At 43.0% G+C, this 15,792-nt stretch overlaps 1 protein-coding gene across 3 annotated transcripts; it reads left to right on the top strand.

Annotated features, from left to right (window-relative positions):
• The first annotated feature begins 1,073 nt into the window (after positions 1–1,073).
• Positions 1,074–15,619, top strand: srebf1 (sterol regulatory element binding transcription factor 1). 3 transcript variants are annotated; one of them, XM_068336279.1, is made up of 19 exons: positions 1,074–1,411; positions 2,972–3,574; positions 5,329–5,501; positions 5,596–5,733; positions 6,086–6,304; positions 6,417–6,531; positions 6,707–6,864; positions 6,976–7,183; positions 7,308–7,492; positions 7,576–7,837; positions 8,137–8,303; positions 8,546–8,714; positions 8,874–8,982; positions 9,225–9,334; positions 10,011–10,143; positions 10,278–10,443; positions 11,196–11,411; positions 11,597–11,708; positions 13,960–15,619. In XM_068336279.1, the coding sequence occupies exons 1-19, from the start codon at positions 1,306–1,308 to the stop codon at positions 14,178–14,180; spliced, it is 3,570 nt and encodes a 1,189-aa protein (XP_068192380.1). In that variant the 5' UTR covers positions 1,074–1,305; the 3' UTR covers positions 14,181–15,619. The 3 variants fall into 3 exon arrangements, with proteins under 3 accessions (XP_068192380.1, XP_068192381.1, XP_068192379.1); XM_068336280.1 differs by having other exon boundaries at positions 5,326–5,501; positions 7,311–7,492; XM_068336278.1 differs by having other exon boundaries at positions 5,326–5,501.
• The last annotated feature ends 173 nt before the right edge of the window (positions 15,620–15,792 follow it).

Here is a 15,792-nt window from a genome sequence, read left to right as displayed (position 1 = left end):
GAAGCATATTTGGCAGTTTCAGAAATTTTGTGAAAAAAACCTACATAATACATGTACACGAAACAAACCCCATCTCCGACAATACCAGATTTGTGACAAAGTTTTGAAATTCCTGCATTGCCCTGTTATTAACATGAACAACCATACACTGCTACTCTAGGTCAGTGAACTAGTATTTCCTCACTTGTGAGATTCCTCTTTACATTTATATGAGTTCCCTCATATATAGTTTCACTGCAGCTACTGCTAATGTGAATCTATTTTTCTTTTTTTTTATTTCTTGACCATTGTTTATTAATAATTCAAGTGACCACCAGAAAAAAACTCACTTTATTTTTGTACATGTAGTTTTAAAGTGTATGTATGTTTTAGGGAGGTTGATCATAGATGTCTTTTGGCCAAATCTAAAACTTTCCTTTTTTTTTTTTTTTACTACCTATATCACTGCACGGCATTGCATTGCAGCAGCAAGGCTGCTCTAAGATAGACATACATGATGTAATCCTCAAACCCAAAGATGTGACGTCAGATCACCCCACTCGGTTCCTGAGCTTCCCATTGGACAATTTCTCTGGTTCTACAGGAGGAGCCTTTCATTCGAGTCAGACAAACTTGTTTTTCACTAGCGCACGCCCTCATGTTTCTCATTGGTTTGTCGGGGCAAACCCACAATAAACATGTCCATGCTGTTTTTCTGTTCCTGAAAATGTAATTTGGTGAAATATATGCCTGATACAATTATAGTTTTACATGACGTGTATGTATTAAAGAGGATAATATGTAATAAGTGCGATGTATATTACATTTATCCACAGCATATTGATTTAATTGATTCTATTAAGTACATTGGAATCATATTACTTCATCGATTACAATAATATTTATATGTATTTGTACATGCCGTTTTATAAATGTATGACACATGAACTATAAGACATCCCCGCCAGGCAGAATATCAAAACAAACTTGACAGACGGGGACGTGGAAATCGAGGTCAATGACTGTGATTGGCTAGTGTGCCTGTCAATCATTATCGACTCCGTTCCAGTTGCGAGCAGCTAGTAGTGAATACTCTTCAGTGTTTGCCTTGGTTTGACAAGATTCCCCCGGCGATCATGGGGGAAGGAGTGAGTAGTTAGTTGACATATCAGTATTGAGTTGAAGTTCAGGTTCATTGTGTTTCAGGTGTACTTGGAATTTTGATGCTTTGGCTGATGTAGGGACGTGAGAAGTGTTGATTTTTCTCCTAGCGATTCGGCAGATAGTTAAATCTACATCGGAAAGCCACATACGAGAGAAAAGAAAATGAACAATCTGTCTTTTGACGATCCTACGTTGGATAATCTGGATCCAACACTGTCGCTTCATGACCCCAGCGATATTGATACGGCCCTCTTAAGCGACATTGACGGTAAGAACACTGAACAGTGACCGGTAGCTGAGACACTAGTGTTAATGTGTTCACCAATTTACAATTTGACATTTAGTGCTAACGTTTACGCATGCATACAGTGTGTTTCTCTCATCAACATTACGAACCCCTGCACTCTATATCTCATGTATAGAAGTCAAATCAAAATCATGCTAAATGGACAGCACCACACACGGCTGATTTTAAGATTTTGACTAACAATTCATGTTTCATCAGGAAACGTTAGCTAGGGAAGCTAACATAAAGTTAATACTTTATTTTCCTGTTCTGCGCTTCGTCTAATGTGATAAGTGGTGCTATTGTATGTACATGTTGAGATATTATTCGTGCTCAACTATGATTCGTTTTCAAATAGTGTTAGTATATATATAGAGACTAACTTGTTATTTGGGCTAAGTGAGGCTAGCTAGTCGATGCTAACATGTTGGTAAATGTGTATGCCCCGCCCCCCGCCTGCACCACAGACAGGGGTTACTGCCGGTTATTCCTCTCCCGGTTGGGTTCAGTGCCCCGGTTCAGACAGTTTAACCCGGGAATGGAAGGAACGAGTTTGCTCAATGTGTAAACATGAATAAAGCCCTCTGTGGAAATGTGACTTTAAATTCTCACCACTTGTTTATTAGTGCAAACTATAGAAAACATGAATTGATTAGAATGATATCAGTTGGTGGCTCGTCTCTCTTGAGACCGACATATTCTAGCTAACATGTCGGTGAAAAGCACCGCTCCGTGTACCGTATTCTGTGTTCTCTCCGCCGTGTTTCCAAAATGTGACCGATAGTAACCCTGAGACGCTGGTCGATGGTAACCTCGTGAGAAGCCACAGACAACGCGCGCGCTCTATGCGTGTGGCAGATCGGCGTTGCAAGACGCGCTCCGATTGGTCAAGAGCGATCACCTCATGGGAACACGAGAATACAAATCCAGGATTTTTAATTTATCCAGGTGTCTTTTGGTGGCTAATATCTTGTTGAGCCTCGGCGGGACAAAATATAGACTGAGATTATTAGTGAGCCTGGCTTGTTTTAGAGCAAAATAAACAGTGCTGTGAGGGTGTGTGTGCATAACAAATAATATACAGTAGTATATACTGTATAAATGCACACATTAAACCATAGCCTATCAGTCTTTTTTGTCCTTGAGCTGCAGGCACAGGAGTACTGTAGTTTTTACATGGCTAAGATATACATGTCATTGATGTTTGCGTTGAATACAACATTGTGCTTATTTGACTAAAGTACTATTGTAGTTTTTGAGTATTAGATAAAATCTAAATTTGTTTTCAAGCAGAATATATTTTAATATTCTCTTAAGATGTCCCAAGGACCATTTTTGTTGTTGGTTTGTAATTCGTTCAATCAAATATTGCGTATTTACCTTGATGCATGGATTGTTTACAGTATGGTTGAAAAATGCAGGAGATTTGTTACGGAGAAGTTTTTGTCAGGTAGGCTTGTTGACGACTTAATGCAAGAAAATGCATTTTATGCTGATTTTAGTCCATGATTGATCTTATTTCTTGTGTATCTACCTGTTCAGATATGCTGCAGCTCATCAGCAACCAGGAAATGGAGTTTGGAGGATTGTTTGATAACCCTCCATACACAGGGCCTTCACCCACCCAAGACCTTCCTGGTTTGACTCAGACCATCACCTCACCTGCTCTTCCGAAACCCACCACAACGCCCTCATCTACATCTTCCTCTTCCATCCAAAGCAGTAGCCCATACCTGGACGCGCTCCTGGGCCCTCCCATTACCCGTAGTTCCACCAGCCCTGATAAGACATTCCAGCCCCCCACCTTCCAGCAATCCCCCCTGGCCCAAATGCCCGCCTCCACTCAGAGGCAGACGCCAGCTTCCACACAACCCCCTTCTAGCTTCTCGCAGCCGAAGGTGGAGCAGCCCCAACCTATTCTCAGCCCACCCACCAGTGGCCAGGTAGCTTCACCTCATGGCTCACCTGGATCAAACTCTACTTTCAGCAGCACACCCCAGGCACTCTTCACTTCACTTCCAGCCCAGACTCCACCACAGCAACAGCCACAGCCACAGCAGCAACCATTGTCACAGTCATCGCCACCAACAATAATTCAGACCTCGACCCAACCCCTACTTTACAGCAACCAGAATGGGTTCACAGGTAAACGCTCTGTAAAGTTATTTTATTTTTATTTTATTTATTAAGTTTAGACTTCACACCTTCATCACATTTACAACATCAACAACAACATCCGAAAAAAAGGGCTGACGGGTAGAAGCCAATAGGCTTGTGGAATTCCCGTCCCCCAAAATCAACAAACATCTCTCTCATTAGAATATGTGATCAACAAACTCAGACATTAAAAGTTTCCAACCAGCTCATACATTGATTTATTCTGGTGCTTGCAGGGATTATTTAGGTACAATAGGATATGGAGGCATCTTCTAAAACATAAATGTTATAAAGGAAGCTTTACAAAGCTATAGCGATCTGATTACATCCCCTGAAAAGTAATATCAGTAACATCACTACTTTCAATGTCTGAACTTAAGGTTGAGCTAAAATGAGAGAACATGTCCGATGGGTTCACTTGACAAATAGCGTCACTCTGGGGAGTACAGTGGATGTGTTCCATTCTTGACATCAGTCTCTAACAGAGAAAGTTGTTCAACAAAGAACATTTATATGATTAGAGGGGCTAAAGCCATTAAAAGCATTTTCCACTGAATCTCCAGAGAAGGTCTTTCTTTGCAGTATTTCTCTTTTTACAGTTACAGAGGTAAACAGAAGTTTGTCTCTGCAGGATATTTTCAGTGATGTCAGACACTTGATAACAAATCCTCATGTCTTTTCAAACTGGAAATATATTGCATCATATTTATGTAATAATATTATAGCCATAAACCGATCTAAAGATGACTGTTGGCCAACATCATTCTTCAAGTCACACTCCTGTTGTCCTTTCATCCCCCCCCCCCCCCCAGATGCTCTTCATTTATTTTTAACAACTTTTATCTGTAGCTTTCAACCAGAAATAAACTCACTGTTTTGATACTTTTGTTTTGAAATGGTCTAAAATAAATTTTTTGGTGGTGGTTACATTAAAGCCTTGTCATCTGTTTCACCTTATATCAGATTTCACAAGTGGTGAAAAAGTGGTTGATAGTTTTGAATTTTGGTTTTAAAATTGTTGCAGTTTTTAGTGTGAAAAGGCCTTTCTAAATAATATATGTAGAGAGTCATTTACTGCATCAACTTCGCTCATTGTTATACACTAAAACAACACAATAATGAAGAGCATCTTAAAGTTTGGTTTTAGAACAGAATTGATGAAATTTGTCCTTTTATATAATGTTCTATCAGGTAATATTGACATTAAAGGAAGAAAAATCTGATTATTATTTGCTAAACATCTCCAGTATTCCGTTTTTACCACTGCCGCATTGTGTTTAGTCAAATGAACGCATTTGACTAAACACAATGCGTTGAAATGTAAATGTGTTTTTCCATTGCCAGTTTGGTTTAGAAATAGATTTTTTTTACAACTAGGTGAAAAGTCTTGAATAAAAGTTTGCTTCTGAATCGTCTTCGATGCAGGCAGTTTTTATTGCTCCCAATAAACAACCCAATCAGGTTACTGATAGGAGATTGAGGTAATTGCCATGTCTAGCCCAGTTAGAGCTGATAAGAAACATAAGTTGACACACTGAATGTTCCTATCACTTACTTCTAATGAGATTGCTGTTCACCTAATGGCCCACAAACCCACAGAAAGTGCCTGAAAGAAATGTAACAGTTACTTAATGCTCAGTGGAATTTCTGGGTAATGGGAAGGATTGTGGTCATGATTGTTTTATGTCATTTACACACACTTGCATTAGTCTGAAAAAGCTTTTATATCTCTTTCCCAGCAGGCAGTCCCGTTACTGTGAGCCAACCCGCCACCAGTTTGTCATCCTCCCCCCCGAGCATCCAGCCTGTGACCATTCAGACTCATATCCAAGGCCTGACCACGGCCTCTCCTCTCCTGACCACAGCAGTGAGCTCTCCAGCCCCAACCATCACATCCCACGTACAGCAAGTGCCTGTATGTGTGTGTCACTGTCTCCTGAGTGATCCTGATGTGTGCAGGACCGTTTGTGTTGATTTATTTTTGCGTGTTCCTGTGTATGTTTCCCCAGGTGTTACTGCAGCCCCAGTTCATCAAGGCTGAGTCTCTCCTGCTGACGACCCTGAAGCACGACCCCTGCATGGTCACCACCATGGCCTCCCCCACAAACTTGGCCACCACCACCCCGGTGCAGAGCACATCACTACAGGTACGAGCTGCGTTGCCATCAATGCTACGATCAGAAGCACTGCCCAGAGTTTACACCTTAGTTGGTTAATTGTAACTTCTGAAATCGTGGTGAAATACTTACCTGGTCTGGACATGTTGTAAATTTAGAATTTTTATATAAATCTCCATGAAATATAGTCATCTCCTCTCTGTTTCAAGAAATTCCTCTCAAGAAAATGACATCAAAATGCAATCAGAACTTTTTTGGTATATATTCTGCCCTGAATAAATTACAAAAAGACCCTGATATTGTTGTGATGGTGTTGTTAAACATGACTCCAGTGAGTCTTTCCTAGATCTCTCATTTGCCGTGCCAACCATTGTCTCTTCAGGCCTTCATGGGCGGGGGCACCATCCTGACCACGGTTCCTGTCGTAGTGGATGCGGAAAAGCTGCCCATCAACCGCATCGCCATCAGTGGCAAGCCGACCAGCCCGCCACACAAGGGAGAGAAGCGCACGGCCCACAACGCCATCGAGAAGCGCTACCGCTCTTCCATTAATGACAAAATCCTTGAGCTCAAAGATCTGGTGGCCGGCACTGAGGCCAAAGTAAGGAAGGAGGACCTCAGATCTCTCAGCTCTGTTAACGGCTTCTGACCATCAGCTACACCGATGAGGAAAGAAGCTGCTGGCTGACGTTGTTTGTTCTGCTTCTGTTTAGCTTAACAAGTCTGCGGTGCTGAGAAAAGCCATCGATTATATCCGTTACCTGCAGCAGACCAACCAGAAGCTCAAACAGGAGAACATTGCTCTTAAAATGACATCTCAGAAAAACAGTAGGTGTTGTTATCCTCTCTTCCCCAACAGCGTCTCCTTCATGCAGTCCGATTCCTTCAAAGTAAATCGTTCAGTTGACTTTCTGCGAGGAGGCTGAAGGATCACTCCTTCATCCTGAAAGGAGAAAAATGAAAATGGTCGTCTCAAATCTCTGCTCCTCTCATCATACTTCAGAGTCCCTGAAGGACCTGGTTGCCATGGATGTGGACGTATCACCGGATGTAAAGCACGAGCTGCCCACCCCGCCTGCTTCTGACATGGGCTCTCCCACTTCTTCCTCCCACTGCGCCAGTGACTCAGAACCCGACAGTCCAATGGCGGAGGACACCAAGGTATCAGCTCTCGTTTCAAGTGCTTATCTATAAATGATAAAACTTCGCTTTATCGGCAGAATAAAAGCTGTACTAAATGTCTAACATAAAAATCTCCCTTCTACGCTGCAGCCCAGTGTGGACATGTTAAACAGACCAGCGGTGGGAGCTAGCCCAGGGGGCATGTTGGACCGTTCTCGCATGGCGTTATGCGCCTTTACTTTCCTCTTCATCTCCCTCAACCCTCTTGCCGCCTTGTTCTGCTCATCTGGCGGCAACTCGGCTGAAGGCACCTCCACCCATCACGGAGGAAGGACCATCCTGGATGTGGATGTTACAGGTACAAAAAAAACCGTCTTATACACAATATTTAGCCATTTTGAAATCCTGAACGGTTCTGATTTCACCTGAGCTGTCAGATTATTTACTGCTAAGTGAATGAACCTGTATTTTTTTTTTTGTAGCAGACTCATGGGGTTGGATGGACTGGATGCTACCAACTATACTAGTGTGGCTGTTGAATGGCATCCTGGTGTCAGGGGTTCTGATCCGGCTGCTGGTGTATGGAGAGCCTGTGACCAGACCTCATTCTGGATCCTCTGTGTTGTTTTGGAGGCATCGCAAGCAGGCTGACCTGGATCTAGCCAGAGTAAGTCTTTTTTTTTGTGATACAAACAAAATAGACATATAATAAATTCTTAAAATCAAAACAACTTCTTTAACCAATTCTAGGGAGATTTCGCCCAGGCCAGTCACAACCTGTGGACCTGTCTGAAGGCTCTTGGACGTCCGTTACCCACCTCCCAGTTGGACCTGGCCTGTGCTGCCCTCTGGTCCTTGTTAAGATTCTGCCTCCAGCGCCTCTGGCTGGGCCGCTGGCTGGCCACCCGGGCTGGAGCGCTGCGTTCTGATCGCCCCCTGCAGGAGGACGCCTTCAAGAGCAGCCGTGACGCTGCCCTAGTTTTCCACCGCCTGCATCAGCTACACATGACAGGTTGGTGGGTGGGGGAGAGAAGCAGTTTGGAATGAAATCGGCGTGTTAGACTGTCTGGTGAGGATAGTGAATCTCAGGTGATCAGATAGCAACTCGTCTTGTTGTAATCGTTTACATTGATGCAATGCCAATAAAAGGTTCAGAGAACAGATTCAAAAGCACTAAGCTTGAATAATTATTAACTGGCTTTATCTCCCTTTTTTAACTATGATCATTGCATCACTGTTCTGTTGAGAATAACAGTATATTTGATTTAACAAATAATAGCATTCATTTCCTTGTTTTCCTCCTGAATACAGGGAAGCTGAATGGCAGCCATCTCTCGGCGGTGCACATGGCCCTGAGCGCTGTGAACCTGGCGGAGTGCGCCGGCTCCTGTCTGCCGGTCGCCTCTCTGGCTGAGGTTTATGTCTCAGCTGCTCTACGGGTCAAAGCCAGCCTGCCTAGGGTTCTGCACTTTACTTCTGTAAGCCCCCTGCGTTTTTCCACATTTATTCATTTTGCTCTGCCATGGATGGACGTCTTTTATTTGGTTCTTTTTGCTTGAATGCAATCAGAATTATGTACTTTTCTTGTCTAATGATGAAGTGGTATCTCTTTGAATTAAGCAAATGTAAAGATAGCGAGTCGTTTACGACCCGAGGAATCATCTGGTCTGAGCGAGACTGAAGTGAATCGTCTTTGGCTAACTTGGCGTTCTTCTCATAGCGTGTGTTCCTGAGCAGCGCCCGTCAGGCGTGCCTGTCATCCAGCGGCAGCGTGCCTCCGGCTATGCAGTGGCTCTGTCACCCGCTGGGTCACCGCTTCTTTGTGGATGGGGACTGGGCCATTCGCAGTGTTCCTAAAGAAAGCATCTACAGCCAGGCTGGAAATACAGGTTTGTGTAGAGCATGCCATCCATGTCTAACTACTGATTTAATGCTGAAAGTCTGCACAAAATATTTCGACTCGTGACTAAATCCTGTGTTTTGTGCCTGCAGACTGAGGCAGATGTGTTTTTTAAATTTCTTTTAATGGTTTGTTGGCTCTCTTGCAGTGGATCCTCTGGCGCAGGTGACTCAGGCGTTCAGAGAACACCTCCTGGAGAAGGCGTTATACTGTGTGGCCCAGCCGTGTGGAGAGAAGAGCTCCAGCCAGGGCGAAGGGTGAGAAACGCCACAGAATTACAAATTTGTCTTTTTTATTAGACCCCGGGATTACAATACTTTAATGCTGAACAAAGCCTCAGTAGGAATTGATGCAAATGGCACTAATAAAAGTGAAAGTGAAAGGAAGTGATTGATTATGAAAGATTAATTGAATATTGCCTGTAGTGGCAATACATTCACACTGTACATGTTTGCTCATGTGAGGCTTAACAACCTTTAAATTGTGTCTTCCTCCTCAGGGAGTATGTAGATGCTCTGGAGTACCTCCAGCTTCTGATCAGTGCGTCAGATGCTGCTGGTGCAACCTCCCAGTCCTTCGCTATTGGATCCAACATGGCTACCGTCACGGGTGAGTCATCTGTTATAACTGTTAGTTGTGTCAACAACACACCACCTCCAAAGACATGAGCGCCAAATGATGGCACGAGCCCAAAAAACCAGCTTCTAAAACCATTACAGATCAACTCTTGTAGATTCAGTGTGTTGCTATGAGTACTCAAGAGCAGCTTTTGGCTCCTTTCTTCCATCCTGATTACCTCCACTCACAGAATCCAATTTGTGTTTCCCGCATTTTTTGCCCTCCTCTGCTTTCGACTGGATTTAGTTACTGCTCTTTTAAAACAGAAGTAGTGACATGAAGTTCATTTTATACTTCTACAGTGTGATGATCAGATTTTCAGTGGGTTTTCTTCCAGTCTCCTTCATCCTCACCGCTCACTGAGGGGAAACAAGAAGGTGAAAGGCATCAGCTAGATTGCCTCATCAATCTGGAGCAATGTCAGATCAGTCATGAGTGTGAGATGGCGCAGTATCCGGTAGACGCTAGAGGTTTTAATGTGGCTATGCAAAATGGGTACTCTCACAGCACATTGCGATTGCACCAGAGGCGAGAAAGTGTTCCATCAAACTGAGGGTGTATTGCTGCGCTTCATGTGAAAGTGGGCAGTGGTAGATTCATTTATCTATTTTTTTCTTTACTAGATATCTCTATTTATGTCTACGGGTTTCCTGTCTTTGTTCCCCAGGCTGTGACCCTCACTCCAAGTGGTGGTCCTCGGTTGCCGTGGTAATCATCAACTGGCTCCAAGGAGACGATGCTGCGGCAGAGAGACTGTATCCCACCGTCGAGCATCTGCCCCGCAGCCTGCAGAATGCAGAGTGAGTTTGGACGTGAAATAGACAGCCTGAGAGCATCCTGCGTCAACTTTTTTTGTCTCCTGATTCCGAGCAGAGACGCGTTTCCACCACATTAACCCTCGTCCTCTTGTCTCCGTCTCCTCCTCGGCTGTCAGGAGTGTTCTTCCCAAGGCCTGTCTGAACACGTTCAGGGCGGTGCGGGCTCTGCTGTTGAAGCCAGAAAACTGCCAGCAGAGTCTGAGCTACAGCGACAAGGCCAGCACCTTGCTCCGAGACAGCCTCAACCTCGGACCACACTGTCACAGCTCCAGCTTAGACAAGGTACTGGCGCACCTGTAGAGACCACATTAAAGTCACGCTTTCTTTTTTTTAAGAAAGTTGTTAGTGTTATTAGTCCTAGACATTCTGCGCATACATTTTTCGCAAAGCACGCTGCGTACTTCACCACAGAGCAGGAAGTCCCTCTGTAATCTCCTTTCTGTGGTATGACGGTTTCTACCCTCTGGTGTTCAGCAGATGGTGATGCTGGTGGATGTCTAACTCAGAGTGTCCAAGTCTATGGCCAGAGCTGAGGTGCATTGTAGTTGCATTGCATGTGTGTCTCAGCAGAGTGCAATGTAACTGCAGTGCAACACAGATCTGGGCCGCGAACGACAGAACAACCACAGTGTGGGTGAAAACTGCACATCGGCTTTGGATAGAATCTTTTAAAAGGGATTATTTTTCTGATAAGTTTATCAAGTGATTTTTCTTTTCAGTTATTTAGTCTAAAATATCAAGGAATTGTGAAAATAAATCTGAAAATTCTCAAAGTGAAGTCCTCAGATTCTTTATTCGTCCAATCCCAAAAGACTTGTCATTCAAGATCATGCAGGACAAAGAGAATCAGCAGATCTGGAGCAAAAAAAAAAGCCAGTAAATGTTGGAAAAATTTGCCTAAAAAAGGACAACCAATTAGCAAAAAGGTTGCAATCGATTTTCTTTCTATTGGTGGTTTATCACTTATTTATCCAGATATCTATCGGACATAGTTTCCTTTCTCTGTCCTAATCTAATGTGTGTTTTTTGCGCAGGTCATCCAGTTGCTTTTGTGTGACCTTCTGCTGGTGATGAGGACCAACGTGTGGCGTCTGCAGCAGCAGGAGGCCGGTCCTGCTGGGTTAGGGCCGGCAGCCACCAGCAAACCAACGGGAATCCACCAAGCTTCCCCACTGGAGCTCCAAGGATTCCAGCAAGATCTGAGCTCTCTACGCAAGCTGGCCCACAGCTTCAGACCCGCCATGCGAAGAGTAAGTGTGACATCATTGTCAAGACATTTCACCTGTGCGCTTGAAGTCATTTAGCATTCTGTGGTTCGGAGGGGGGGGGGTTTGTTGTTTGCAGGATGATCACATCTGCATTCCTCTCTACATGAGTCATCACTCGCTCTCATACCCTCCTCCTTTTTCTCCTCTTCTTTCTTGTTTCCTTCCAGTTGTTTCTTCATGAAGCTACAGCCAGACTGATGGCGGGGGCCAGCCCCACCCGTACACACCAACTCCTGGATCGTTCACTGCGACGCAGAGCAACACCCGGAGCAAAGACAGGTGTGTTTGCAGATGTGCTTTTGTTTTTTGTTTTTTAATCATCCGCTCACGCAAGGAAAGCTGTCTGCCTGGCAGAGCTGCTTCAGTTCTTTTCATCATATTTTGAATTGTTTTCAGTTTTGCTGTTCACTTGAGGAAAATCTTGATTTAGGTTTGGACTTAAATGCGTTGTACTATTGAGTGTCAGCTGTTAGTGTAGAGTAGGTTAACCTGCATTTGGTATGGAGCTCTAATTGGGTAGCGTTATTTTACTTCCCAAACAGAACCAAATAAAACTTTTTGGTAAACCTTGTGGATACTGCTGTTCTCAAAGCATCAAATTCTCAAAGGTTTTTTCTTTAGATGTCGATGGTAATGTTATATTTGTTGAATTGTTTTAAAATCAAGCTTAGATATTGTTGCCTTTATCGAGTTTTGTTTTTTATCCGGTTATAGTCATTTTGAGTTGAGCAACATCTTATGTCATATCTCCTTGATTAAATTAATTCTGTAGGGATGTGCTTCAAAAACCCACCTTTCTGGAATATCCCATAATGGGGTTTCATTGATTCCACAAAAGACAAAAGGAACAGATTTCTTCTTTCTTCATCTATGACTCGCTATTTTTTGAGAAAATGTCTCAAAACATATAATGAAAGCTCTAAAAGTTACAACATGATAATCATGAGCTAACAAAAACCTGATGCCTCATAAAGTCCTGTATGCAGTGTCACATACTTGAGATGTGAGGATTTAATCATAAGTGGACTTGCTAGCCCCAGCTGCAGGGTAAAACAGGAGGACATCAGGAGGTGATGTCACTTTGAATTTGCTTGCATCCTCTTCCTGTTGTGAGTCAGTGACAAATATTAATGTTACGTAACGTGGCAAACATTAATATTAGTATGTGGACTTCAGATATCCCTGACTGTTGAGGCTGAAATCCTGTTGCCTGAAGTGTCTCCTTCAGTTAAACAAGCGTTTCTCAAATAGTGGGGTGCACCCGCCTAGGGTGGTGTGGTGCAATGTCAGGGGGGGGGGGGGGCGCATGCACATAGAAAGATGAAACAAAAAACAGATTACTCGGGCAGCAAATGGGATAAAAATTAGATGATGACCTTGAGAAAGGATGCTCATGGTCAAATTTCAACTTTTATACACTCAGGAACCGGATAAGATAGAAAGACAAGGGAGAAGGCCAGTGTGAGTAAGACCATAGATCAAAGCTAGTACTTTGATTTACCTGTGTACTAGCTTTGATCTATGGTCTTACTCACACTGGCCTTCTCCATATGTACTAGTCTATGTACTAGTCAGGTACTACTTTTAGGGTACGCTGACCTACCCTGAAAGTAGGTCAGGGTAAGTTGCGGGTAGCTGCAGTCTCTGACTGCCTTGTTCTTTTTAGTTTTCTTTAATGTTAATAAGGATACAATGTTATGCAGGGTGTACTTAACTATTTTATAGACGGTTGATATTATAGTAGCGGCAGACAGTGGGGGGGGGGATTGTTGTCTTATTGCTAGATGTGGTCGCAGCAGAAAATAATTGAGAAGCCCTGAGTTAAACCAACACTGTTTGCCTCATGATCAGCTTAAAGGATGTCCTCTTCTAAAGCCAAAAATAGGAATTCATTATTAGGTTCAAAAACATCAAATATTGTCCGACAGGAAATTTACAGAGAAGAGCTTGTAATCTGTTTCATCATTTCCAAGTTCCACTTAACTTGATAAAGAACCTTTATTGATATTAACCCTAACCCTTCTTTGTTATGAGCAACAGTTACTGGTGGGTCTTTTCATGCACAGGCTGTCTAGTCCGTAAATATCCACAAAAGGCTCTGCAAAGATTCAGTGTGAGATGGTAGCATCCTGCAGGGAAGTGAAATAAGCACGTGTATTTTTTTGTCCACCTGTGTGAATTAATTAATTAATTTTTTTGTGTGAAAATTGTTCAGAAACCTCACTTCACAAATACCTGCTCTTGTATGTTACAAAATATCAATAATGTGTAAACACATGAACTTTAAACTGAAAGGTCTTATAAAGGAGAAGTTTCTGCTTCGAAGAGTCAGGGGGAGAGAAAGAAGTCAAAGAAAGCAACAAAAATTCTGATCTCACCTCCCTGCATCTCATTCTCGTCAGTCTGTAAATGAGGAATGCTGTTTTCGGTTAACACAGACACATTTCTTTGCAGTAATGAATGTTTGCATTGAATTATCTGTATGAAGATCTCGGCTGTAACAACTCTCTTCTGTGTTTTGGGTAAACAGAGGAGTGCGTGACACGGCCAGGCCAGCGAGAGCAGGCGGAAGCTGTGATGCTAGCGTGCCGCTACCTCCCTCCTTCCTTCCTCTCGGCTCCTGGTCAGAGGGTGGGAATGCTGGCGGACGCCGCCCGCACCCTGGAGAAACTGGGAGACAAAAGGACCCTACAGGATTGCCAGCAAATGATCATCAAGCTGGGCAGCGGCACCACGGTTACCAACAGCTAAAGAAGAGGGTTGGGAGGGGGAGGGTCTGAGAGCCATGCATGGACATAGTAAATAGAAACATCGCTGACAAACAAAAACACACAGAGAAGAAACACCATTCAAACCAACCATATGGCATTTTTAGTGCAGCTACTGACTTGATTTGTTGATCTACGTAGATTTATCTCATCTTTATCTGTCAGGATTTTCTTCGTGCATTGTTCCCCTTCCACCTCCCCCCCCATCCCCCCCATCTCACATCAGGAGGCAGAGAATTCACGCTCTTATCACCGTGGATCATTCCCACAATATGAGAATCATTTTCACCAACAAGCAACCACACTGCAGTACCACGCTTTGTCCACTAAGAGGCGCCATCACAGTTCAGACCGTGGCGCGTTAGAGCCGCTTCCTTTGCTTGTAGTCAGCGTAGCTCCACCACTAAACCTTTTTCACAGAGACGCTCCTTCTTCAGGCAGGAAACTCTCAGTGGATAGGAGCAGTGAGCCAATCTGATTGGCTGTAGAGTGAGGCGTCGCTGATGAGCGACCAAACTGATTGGACAGACTGTGGGCTTGTTCAGTGGGAAACCACTCCTCGTGGTGTTAACGCTTGTATCTTGTTTCTCTGGTAATAGTCTGAGGCGAGGCGCCGTGAAAACTCTTGTGTCCGTCTGCACTCACCCTGTCAGGCCAATTTCAATGAAATGAGTAATAATATGGTTTATAGGGTTATTTTCCTAGAGTTTGCTCTTTTTGTTTTTGTTTATTTTGCTCTGTAAATATTTTTTAAATGTATTTATAATCTGTAAAAACTTTGATTTAAGCAGTATTTTTGCATAAACAAAGTGATAAATTATTTCCTGCCATTGAATCGATGGTAGCTTTCAACTGTGCCCCAATAATGTGGTTAATCGTAACACCATGTCTGTGACTGTCGGGTCCAGACAGTGTCAGGTCATTTTGCATCACATTGTCTGAATCAATTGACCTTTTGCGTTGTTGCACTGATGCAAATAAGAAATTGGTAACATCCAATTCTGTCGCCATTGACCGACAGGTCAAACTCAAACATGAACTTTCGACAACACATTTCACAATTTGCACAGACAGCTGTACGTTATTGGCCTTCAGTCAATCATCTGGATTTCCCTTGTAGCTCCTACACAGAACAATAAGTCTCTCCTTTCAGTCATTTTCGTATCATGTTCCTAAAGAATCATCTCTTAATATGTAAGTTTATTTTATTCCAGGATGGTTAAGATGTTTAAAAAAAAGAGCCTAAAGTGTCACTAATTGTCAAAGACTGAAAGATGGATCGAGTTAGACGAGTAGCAGTTTTTTCAAGGTATTATTTGTGTCAGACTAATCAATATTTTGTCTTTATTGCTTTGTTTTCATTCTGATATGATGTAAATATTAAAGCATTTTGTAACAAACCATTTTTCCCATGGTGTTTTCTGTTTATTTAAGGTGTTTGATACCACATGATGAAGATGATGATAGTAAAATTAGTCTCCACAGATATTTTGCTTAATGGGTACTCCTATCCCTCCTATCCCAATTCCCAGACATTGTCATCAAGTTTTGGCTATACCTATGCTTTAGATTTGATATGTGAACAATAAATACAT

This window comes from Antennarius striatus, chromosome 16, assembly GCF_040054535.1.
Source record: "Antennarius striatus isolate MH-2024 chromosome 16, ASM4005453v1, whole genome shotgun sequence".
In the NCBI taxonomy this organism is placed as follows: domain Eukaryota; kingdom Metazoa; phylum Chordata; class Actinopteri; order Lophiiformes; family Antennariidae; genus Antennarius; species Antennarius striatus.
Note: the sequence above shows the minus strand (reverse complement) of the source record. Positions and strands in the feature narration are given on the sequence as shown.